Source organism: Topomyia yanbarensis, chromosome 2 (genome assembly GCF_030247195.1).
Source record: "Topomyia yanbarensis strain Yona2022 chromosome 2, ASM3024719v1, whole genome shotgun sequence".
Lineage (NCBI taxonomy): Eukaryota > Metazoa > Arthropoda > Insecta > Diptera > Culicidae > Topomyia > Topomyia yanbarensis.
The window spans coordinates 300,940,504-300,951,383 of record NC_080671.1 but is presented as its reverse complement, the minus strand read 5'-3'; the positions used below and the strand labels follow the sequence as shown (position 1 = coordinate 300,951,383).

Genomic DNA, 10,880 nt, shown 5'->3' with positions numbered 1-10,880 from the left:
CCAGTAAAGCTCAGCCGGAATTGAACTGGAATTCTGGCTAGTTCCAGTTCGTACACGGGCTCCAGTGACACAACCGATTCTAGTTAGAATCGGTTGTGTCACTGGAGCCCGTGTACGAACTGGAACCAGCCAGAATTCCGGTTCATTTCCGGCTGAGCTTAACTGGGTTGACTCAACTCGCCTGCGCTAATTGCCGCTAGGAACAAATGCAATTTGCGAATGTAATTCAAAGGCAATTTCAATACTTAGAGAAATTTTCAGGCGGCTGAAATGGACTAGGTTGTTTTTTGCGTTTTTCAAACATGGCGGTTCATGTTTGACTTCAGCTTAAAATTGTTTTTTTAACAATTGGTGTGTTCTCGCTTGTATTTTGTTTGTCTAGTGCACTTCATGTATCCAACGAATGTGGGAAATTGTGGAATCGTGTGTAAGTATAGTCACAGAGAACAAACATACATGATCGAACAAAAATATTTAAAAATCGTGTGTAAACATACGATAAACACTAGCGCCGCCACACCAACCTATCCCAACTATCCGTCAACTCCATTCCAGACCCGGTTCGAAATCCTGAATGGATTCAGTATGGAATCTTGCTCAAAGAAAACAACCGATTCCGACTCTATCGGTTGATGCATTTGAGCTGGAAGTCCGAACCGGTTCCGGACTCATTTGACTGGGTTGAGGAATAACCGCTGTCAATTCTGTCGAACTCAGCAAAAAAAAATTGACGACTGTAGCGCACCTGGTTTGGATTACCTTCGAAACCGTTAGAAATTTTACACAAGTTGAATGATGAAGATGGACGTCTGTTCTCTGTGACCTAACATTGACTTTTACTGTGAGCCGTGTTTACCAATATTGCTTCACAGCTGAATGGCAGTGTTGGTAAACATCAATGATATATATATATATATATATATATATATATATATATATATATATATATATATATATATATATATATATATATATATATATATATATATATATATATATATATATATATATATATATATATATATATATATATATATATATATATATATATATATATATATATATATATATATATATATATATATATATATATATATATATATATATATATATATATATATATATATATATATATATATATATATATATATAGGTGTGGCAGAACATACGGTTTGCTAGTTTTGGCAACTAAAAATATGTAAACAATCCATCCAGAAGCACAACGGGTCGACGTCATAGCGGTCACACGATTCAATGGAAGCGGAACGACCGCTATGACGAAAGCAAGTCGATTTATACTGTGATCACTCACACCACTCATGTAAGATTCATCTTACGAATACCAAAGTGCCATCTTTGCCAGACCTGTATATACACTCAAAAAAAAGTAAACGTTATGCCTATTGATTTTACACATAGATTTTTGCAATTAACGGAGGCATATAGACACTATTTGCTGGCACATAAACCTAATGTGTGTATTTAAAAGAAATATTAATCTTACATTCACATTTCATAACTATTAGGCACATAAAACCCCATTCTATAACAATATGCACATATAACTTATGTGTGTGCATACATAGTTTATACAGTTGACACATAGAAGGTATGTGTGCGCGTGATAACAATAGTATTTCTTCTTCATATGAATTTTAAGCGGTTTGAAGCAAATAGAATTAACGTTTGGATTTTTTTCAGTGTACGACATTGGGTAAACATGGCTCGCAGTAAAAGTCAATGTTATGTCGACTTTGTCAGAGTAAAAGAGATTATAACTACTAGAGGTCGCATGTCGTTGCTAACACTGAAAATTTATTATCTCGCTGTCACATACCCAGTTAAGCTCAGCCGGAAATGAACCGGAATTCTGGCTGGTTCCAGTTCGTACACGGGCTCCAGTGACACAACCGATTCTAGTTAGAATCGGTTGTGTCACTGGAGCCCGTGTACGAGCTGGAACCAGCCAGAATTCCAGTTCAATTCAGGCTGAGCTTTACTGGGTATGCTAGGCCCATTAGTTTGACACACATTGCCCCGGGTACACACATATCAAAGTAATAGGATACAACATGCTAGAGCGAGACCCCATGTTTCAGTCCGTGAATACATGGAGACAGTAGCGCTTTGCTCTCTCTAGTAGTTATAATCTCTTTTGTCAGAGTGCACATCCTAATAGGTCTACTATATACACTGATAAAATCAAGTACCCATTAATGCGTAGAAAACTACTTATTTTCAATAAAAGTGGAATAACCCATTCAATGGGTAAAGCGTTTGTACCCATAAATGAGTGCAGACCTTGTACGTCAACCTTGTATGTTTCACCCATTATTTTTCGCAGAACTGTTACAACAAAATGCGTAAAAAATACCCATTCATGAAATTCGCGCCAGAATGAAAAATACTGTCAATAGAATTATTTCCGAATTAAAAAAAAACATAAAAATCATTCATTTCACATTATTGTTTCCTTATAAAAGTATAGGAATCTAGATAGAAATCCTATTCTAGAACTACTTAACAAAATAAAACCGCCAACTGGATATATTTTTGATGGTTGGATCTTTTGGCTGCTCTAAAAATGCCGAACTGGCGCATATTTTCAACATCCTCAGTAGTCTAAACAGACGTTGTTTTCGGAGCATTGCCGAAATGTTCCGTTTCCGCCACGGACTCCGATGCAGGGCGATAATTTGCAGGTACCAACGATCCTTATGGCGTTTTCGTTTTTTCTTGGTGCTACACCGGTGTAGTGCAAAGAAAGAGATAGACTGATTACACCCAAGTTTGAATGAGTGTAGCACCGACTACACCGGTGTAGTGCACTGTCAAAAACGAATATGCCATTAGTTTGCAGGTTAACTCGCTTGAAATAATGCTTACGGATTTTTCACCCATTATCAAGATCAATATACCCATTTACATTACCTCATCGAGTAGCTGTGAAATGGATAAAAAGTACTCATTGTTAGAAACAAAAAAATACCCATTTTTTGACAGCTCGAATAACTTCCGAAAATGGGCAATTTGAATACATAAAATGGGTAAAGTTTTTTTACCGTGTAGGAGTAATTCTAATCAGCTGATTAGAATCGTTCCATAGATTCCCTGTATCCTGATTCCTGTTAGCTACATACCTTATTCCAGCTCAATGAAAAGAATTTAGTTCGCTTTAATAATGAAAAAAACACGTAAAGAATGTATTGCACTGAATTGCAGAACTAGTGGAATTGTTACAAGGTATGTGTTTATAACCCAAGAATTAAACACGTCTTACTCTTAACACCCAATTACATGTCCTATTTATTTCAGACCATACGCTGACGATGGACTTTGGTTATCAGTGCTATTAACATTAAGTCTTACGGTTAATGTATGGAACCGTGATCCACAACAAGTAGAGTTGGCATACAAACAAACAGCAATCTTGAGCTTTGGATTGTTCATACATTCATTCTGCATATTCCTATCTCTGTGTCGTCAAATACCTACATGTGTGATTGGAAAATGTGTATACACCACATTCACCATTGTAGTTACTTGTACCATTTTCCGGGTTTGCTTGAAAGATAATGCAATTATCAGCATAATAAGCAGTTTTGGAATTGTTTTATATGACCGGATTTATCATAAAGTTTTGAAGGAAATGCCAAAAAGTTTCACACTCGGTGAAGCAACTATCGTTTGCCAAGGAATTGTTCTTTTTCTATACAACACATTTCTCAATGTACCGCGGATATTCATTGACATAGAAATTTCAAATGATACTACCTATATACCACATCCAGTTCTACAAGTATACATTTAAATGATGAATACTTTAATTATATGCATTTTAACAAAGTATTTTTTTTCAGATCATTTTAATGGGAATCGGTATCATTATCATGTTGTGCTATCTTATCCCATTGTTTCGCATCAGTTTCTGTTTTTGGTTACTATCTCTGATAGTTATTATAGGAACAGCGCTGTTTCCGATTTTTGGAGAACCAACCGCGTTGATTTTGTTCAAGTTTGTCTTCAGTGATGCTCAACGTATCACGCTGGTGGCTCTGTATGTAGCACTACTGGTTGTTTCAAGTTTCTTTGTGGTATGGCAAATGGATCGTCGCAGCAGCGTTAATACGGCGAGTCGAAAAGTATTCCACGTTCTTGTGCTTTTTGTATATATACCCGGACTCTGGTTTCAGTGCAACCTGCTGTACTTAGCAACTGGACTGATGCTAGCATTACTGATTCTGCTTGAAGTAAGCTAGATGCTTCAAAGTTGATTTACAGAATTCATAACCAATAACATTCCAGACAGCAAGAATCATCAGACTTAGACCAATTCACGAAGCACTGGAGAGTGCAGTACGATGCTTCGTCGATGAGAAAGATGCAGGTTGTATAGCACTTACACCGATTTATCTATTGGTTGGTTGCTCTCTGCCGATATGGTTACATCCTGTTCCATGCGACCTAACAGACTCAGCTGGGCGCAACTTAATTAAGCTGCTAGCTGGCATTCTATCCGTTGGAATCGGCGATACAATGGCTAGTGTGTGTGGTTATTATTTCGGGAAACACAAGTGGCAAGGATCCAGAAAATCAGTAGAAGGAACTGTAGCGAGTGCAGTTTCTCAATTTGGCCTACTTTTTGTGATTTTTAAACTAGGTTCCGTATATTTTAGTACACTGAAAGCCGCCACAGCAGGTTCTGCGATTATCATCAATGCCCTGGTCGAGGCAAAAACAACTCAAGTAGACAATCTAGTCTTACCGTTGGTGACTTACATTATTTTAAGCACTGTATAAATATGACATGGTCCTCCAAATAATCGACGTACTATTGTTTTGCGTTCAAATTCAATTACGAAATCCGGGGATTATTCTGACGGTCACTTTCGGTGAGGTGACAAAAATTTCACTGTGACTAAAGTGATCGGGAATTTTCGAGCCACCTTAATTGAAATGGGAGATGTCACCGAGGTGACAATTTTTTCACTTTAGACGAATAAGGGAATACGGATTGTGACTCGGTGTTTGTGAAGTGAGTGACGATGCGAATAGCCTAAGGGGCAAGGGCAATCGTAAGACGGCGTCGAACGCGAAGCGCCCTAGGAAGTCGCCAGGTGAGGGTGCAAAAAATGACACCACACGGCGTGCAACCGTTAAGGCCAAACGCCGTCTGGCCGAGGTAAGCGAGGGCGAGAGTGACCTCGCTGAGCAGAGCGTTGGTACCAGCAACCCGGCGCGACCGGGGCAGGGGGGCGTTAACCCCTGGACGCTGGTCACCAGGAAGAAGCTGGCACCGACACCGGAGGTACCGCGGCCCGCGAAGAAGGCCAAGGACAGAGGCGAGGCCTTGTGGTTAAAAACCAACAAGGACAAATACGCCGACGTCCTAAAGTCGATGAAAGCGGCCGAAAGCCTTTCGGCCCTTGGGCAAGATGTGCGTAGCGTGAGACGCACCAACACGGGAGAAATGCTTCTGGCGCTGAAGCGTCCTTGGTGAAGGCGCCCAGGTCAGGTCGCTAGGGGCGGATATGACTCTCCAATGCAAGCATCTGGACGAGTTCACGACCGCAGAAGATGTCGTCGCAGCCGTTAAGGAGCAATGCGACGTCACAATCGAGCGGGCCTCTGTGCGATTTAGAGATGGACCCTCTGGCACCCAAGTAGCCTACCTCAGGCTACTGAAGGTGGATGCCAAAAAGGTAACCGAGAAAGGTAAGCTGAAGATCGGCTGGTCGGTATGCCCAATTAGCATACCCCAGCCGCCCTCAGTGGATAGGTGCTATCGGTGCCTTGAGTCCGGCCACAAAGCCTACGAGTGCAAGAACATAGACAGGAGCAAACTATGTCGTCGCTGCGGCGAGGAGGGGCATAAGGAGCGGGGTTGCACTAAGGCGCACAAGTGCCTTATCTGCACCGCTAAGAAGCAAGCCCATAAACATGCTATGGGCGGACCTTCGTGTCCCTTCGGTGAGGCAAATAAGAAGAAGCCGTGAACGTCACACAGCTAAATCTTAACCATTGTGCAGCAGCCCACTATGCCGAGAAAAACACTGCCAAGAAACGGCAGATGCCCGGTATACTGGTTGAGTGCCGAGATTGCAGCTCTACGGTCAGCCTGTCTCAGAGCTAGACGTAGGATGCAAAGAGAGAACCGCCGTGAAGTGTTTCGAGCTGCGAAATTGGCCCTTAACAAGGCCATTAAAAGCAGCAAGAGAGCGTGTTTCGACAACCTGTGTGAGAGTGCCAACGCGAATCCGTGGGGTGACGCCTACAGGATTGTGATGGCCAAGACCAAAGGGGGCTCCTCACCCCCAGAACGGTCTCCGGACCGGTTGGCAACGATTATCGAAGTACTCTTCCCGTCTCGAGCCACAAGCCCCTGGCCACCTGCACTACGAGACAGTGCGGGCACGGCCGAAATGGTGGCTCCAGTGACGAATAAAGAACTACTCGCAGTGGCTAAATCCCTAGCAATGAACAAAGCTCCAGGGCCGGATGGAGTTCCAAACAACGCTCTCAAGGCAGCGATCATAGCGAACCCGAACATGTTCAGGCTAGCTATGCAGAGATGCCTTGACGAGTGCCGTTTCCCCGATAGATGGAAAAGGCAGAAATTGGTGCTGTTGCCGAAGTCCGGGAAGCCGCCAGGCGACCCATCGGCGTACAGACCAATCTGTCTGATCGACACGACTGGCAAACTGCTTGAGAGGATCATCCTCAACAGGCTAACCCCGTACGCGGAAGGTACGGACGGTCTGTCAAGCAACCAGTTTGGCTTTCGGAAGGGTAAGTCCACAGTGGACGCTCTCAACTCAGTGATAAATACTGCCGAGATAGCGATCCAACAGAAAAGGCGAGGTATTCGATACTGCGCGTTAGTGACACTTGAAGTGAAGAACGCATTCAACAGCGCAAGCTGGGACGCCGTCGAGCTCTCGTTACACTGGCTTAGCCTACCGGTGTGTTTGTACCGGATCCTGGAAAGTTACTTCCAGAACCGCGTACTGCTATACGAGACCGATGCCGGTCAGAAAAGGGTTCCGATAACAGCCGGAGTCCCGCAGGGCTCGATCCTAGGCCCGGTGCTATGGAACCTCATGTATGACGGGGTTCTGAGACTGAAGTTCCCTCCTGGGGTCAAGATCGTCGGCTTTGCCGACGACGTAACCTTGGAGGTTTACGGGGAGTCAATTCCTGAGGTAGAACTAACCCCAGAACAAGCGATCAGCACGGTGGATGAATGGATGAGCGCGAGAGGCCTGGAGCTCGCTCATCATAAGACGGAGGAAGTTATCGTCAACAACCGCAAGTCGGCACAACATGCAGTTATCCATGTGGGAGAAGTCGCGATCACTTCACAGCGAAGTCTGAAGTCTCTCGGAGTCATTATAGACGACAAGCTGACCTTCGGCAGCCATGTCGACTATACATGCAAGAGAGCGTCGACTGCTGTTGCGGCTCTATCGAGAATGATGTCCAACAGCTCAAAGGTGTGCGCCAGTAGACGTAGGTTACTGGCAGACGTTGCTGTATCTATCCTCAGGTACGGCGGCCCGTCATGGTCAAGAGCACTGAGGGTAACCAGTTACCTACAGAAACTGGAGAGCACCTACCGCGTGATGTGCCTCAGAGTGATATCTGCCTACCGCACGGTATCACACGATGCATCCTGCGTGATAGCGAGCATGATGCCAGTCGGGCTGGTCATTCGGGAAGATGAGGAGTGCTTCGAGCTACGTGGAAATAGGGGAGCCCGCGAGCGCACCAGGGTGACCTCGGCCGCCAGATGGCAGCGTGAGTGGGACAACTCCTCGAAAGGTAGGTGGACCCACCGGCTGATACCTAGCATATCGAGCTGGGTGGGAAGACCCCATGGGGAAGTTCACTTCCACCTGACACAATTCCATGGCTGTTTCCGACAGTACCTCCACAGGTTCGGGCACGCGGAGGTCCCAGTCTGCCCGGACTGCCCAGGTGTAGACGAAACTGCCGAACACATACTGTTCGTATGTCATCGGTTCGACATCGAAAGAAGAGCAATGCTTGACGTCTGTGGCTGGGACACAACCCCTGATACCCTTATTCAGCAGATGTGTCAATCGGTGGAGAAGTGGAACGCAGTCTCGGCTGCTACCATCCAGATTGCCAGTAGGCTACAGGTAATCTGGCGAATCGAGCAACAGACGACGGGCACGGCTAACTAGTGATTGGTTAGCTGGAGCGAAAAAGGCCAAGCGCAAAAAAGGGAGTGAATGGTCTGTTCATGCCGAGGCAGGTTTGGCGCAGCGACTGGCAACCGCGTAAGGGGTAAACCCAGCCACCCCGAAGCAAGACAGAAGAGTGAGTGTATAGGCGTATAAGTGGACTGCCTCATGCCAAGACGGAAGGGTCGTAGCGTAGTATGTTGGGACTTAGCTATCGACACCTCATGGCGTGGCAGAGGAGTGAAAGGGTGAGCATCCAAGTCAGTCTCACACGGCATGTTAAGGGTGAGCACAAAAGTCAGCCTCACATGGTATGGTAGAGGCTAGCACAAAAGTCAGCCTAGCAAGGAATGAAAAAGGTGAGCACACAAGTCAGCCTCGCATGGTATGTCAGAAGTGGGGCCTAAGAAAAATGTCCCACATGGGATGCCAGGGGGAGTGACAGAGGTACAATAGAGTGGCAAGATCGAGAGTAAATCAGGTGATAGGGTGAGCACCCAAGTCAGCCTCACATGGTGTGGGTGGGGCGAGCACAAAAGTAAGCCTAGCAAGGAATGAGTAAGGTGAGCACACAAGTCAGCCTCGCAAGGAACGAAAAAGGCGAGCACAAAAGTCAGCCTCATGTGGGAGTGTTTGAGAGTGAATCAAAGTGCGATTGAGAGAGCACCCAAGTAAGCCTCATACAGGACGTATGAACGCGTGAGTGAGAGTGAATGAGTACATTTAGTACAGCCATCCCCCCAGAAGTAATACCGAGAGGTAGTTCCTGGGAGGAATGATGGCGGAGCCCAATGGAGTTTAGTCGGTATTAATGGCAGCGTCACCATCCGAGCCCGACACGCCCCCAGTGCACCCCGTGTGGTAGATTGGACCCTACCAATAGCACGTGTACTGGGCTAGGACGTAAAGGTCTTCTCCATTGTAAAAAAAACATACATACACACAGATATTTTGCGATCTTGGCGAACTGAGTCGAATGTTATATGAGACTCGGCCCTCCGGGGCTCGGTTAGAAAGTCGGTTTTTGGATAATTTTCATAACCTTTCTATATGATAAAGGCAAAAGAATAATATTTAATTAGCTTAATCAGCATGAGTTCAATGTAATCTTCATGTGATTATATTTTGAAATGTTGGTGGAATGGGTTTGAAAGTGGAGGGAATGGGGGGTTAGTAGAGTGGGAGTGAAGAATGCGTCAGAAATCCTTCATCTTATTTCGGTATTCGGGTGGATGAAGGAAATGCGGGCGTGAGGGTGGTCCAAGGGGAGGGGAGTGATGAAGGAGGGAGGTGTAAGGGCAAGGCGGGGGAGGGGCGGCGACGCAATACTCAACTGCATATTTTGCCTTCCATTTGAGACTTGGTTTGAGAAAATCGGTTCAGTCATCACCGAAGAACCGATGTGACTTTAATTGTGAAATATGCCCGGAATTTCGGACTTCCGGAATCGTCGATAGTGGACAATATATTCAAAGAATGTTTGATTGGCAATCAGTGATCTAGATCTGCGATTACAAGTAATTTGATGACCATTTCAATAGTTTTTAGCCTCTGAGGTATTACGATTGTACCGATTTATATGGGAAATTCCAGTGTATCCTTACTAACACCCCTGTAACTCCGGAAGCGAGTCAGAACCAAATGAAATTCAGCAGCAGTCAACGGTATTACTGTATCTTTCATTTGAAATCAAGTTTGTAAAAATCAGTAGAGAATTCGTTGGGGAATGGGTGTGATATTAGCTTAGGAACTTGGCGGGTTCCCCGGGGGCGTCATGAACCGTCATAGGTGGCCAATGTGGTCCAAGCTGCTTTAATTGATCATTAGTGATCCAGACCCGTAAACTAGAGTAATGTTACATCAATTTTAATATGTTTTACATCATTTTAACATCACGGTGGTACCAGTTTATATGGGAATTTGCTGTGTGACCGCACTCTTCAACCCGTAACTCCAGAACCGGAAGTCAGATGAACTAAAAATTCAATAGCAGCTTATGGGAGCGTTATACCTTTCAGATGAAACTAAGTTTGCGAAAATCGGTTCAGCCATCTCTGAGAAAATTGTGTGAGTTTAAATGATACACACACATACATACACACAGACATTTGCCGATCTCGACGAACTGAATCGAATGGTGTATGACACTCGGCCCTCCGGGCCTCGGTTAAGAAGTCGATTTTTACAGTGATTGCATAGCCTTTCTTTATATGAGAAAGGCAAAAAGTACCGCGATGGTGATCCATCCAGCAGCTTTGGGTGAAAGCTACCGACGCCAAAGATAAACTCAAGATTACTAGGTCCCATACAAACCATTAACAAAAGATGGTTCAGCAACCGTGAACCGGTGAACTCAATAATAGTATGATTTTGCTGTCCCCTCGTTAATAGGCGTCGATAATTTTTAGAACGCGTCGACAAAATGCTATGGTTACGAATCAAATCAAAGTTGCAGACAATCTTGTTGTGCAAGAAACATGTAATCTATACGGACAGTAAAATATATTACAGGCTATGTTTACAACTAAAGGCCTATTTGCAGAGCATATATGGACGAAATTATTGAAGATAACTCGTCCGTTTCTAACAGTTTGTATCCTAAGCAGGTGATTATCGTAACAATTCCAACTAAGAAAATTTGCAGGTTATCATCGACTTGACTCTACCGACTTT

General features: G+C 44.4%; 1 protein-coding gene across 1 annotated transcript; it reads left to right on the top strand.

Moving 5' to 3' along the window:
- Window positions 1-3,052: 3,052 nt before the first annotated feature.
- On the top strand, window positions 3,053-4,823 carry LOC131683376 (dolichol kinase). The gene is made up of 4 exons (XM_058965296.1): window positions 3,053-3,243; window positions 3,316-3,799; window positions 3,861-4,250; window positions 4,306-4,823. The coding sequence occupies exons 1-4, from the start codon at window positions 3,182-3,184 to the stop codon at window positions 4,798-4,800; spliced, it is 1,431 nt and encodes a 476-aa protein (XP_058821279.1). The 5' UTR covers window positions 3,053-3,181; the 3' UTR covers window positions 4,801-4,823.
- Window positions 4,824-10,880: the final 6,057 nt, after the last annotated feature.

Excerpts from the sequence above, each read along its gene's own strand:
- LOC131683376 (XM_058965296.1), top strand. The coding sequence starts at position 3,182 with ATGAAAAAAACACGTAAAGAATGTATTGCACTGAATTGCAGAACTAGT. Across the intron at positions 3,244-3,315 it reads ACTAGTGGAATTGTTACAAG|ACCATACGCTGACGATGGAC; the intron begins GTATGTGTTTAT and ends TATTTATTTCAG. Across the intron at positions 3,800-3,860 it reads TACCACATCCAGTTCTACAA|ATCATTTTAATGGGAATCGG; the intron begins GTATACATTTAA and ends ATTTTTTTTCAG.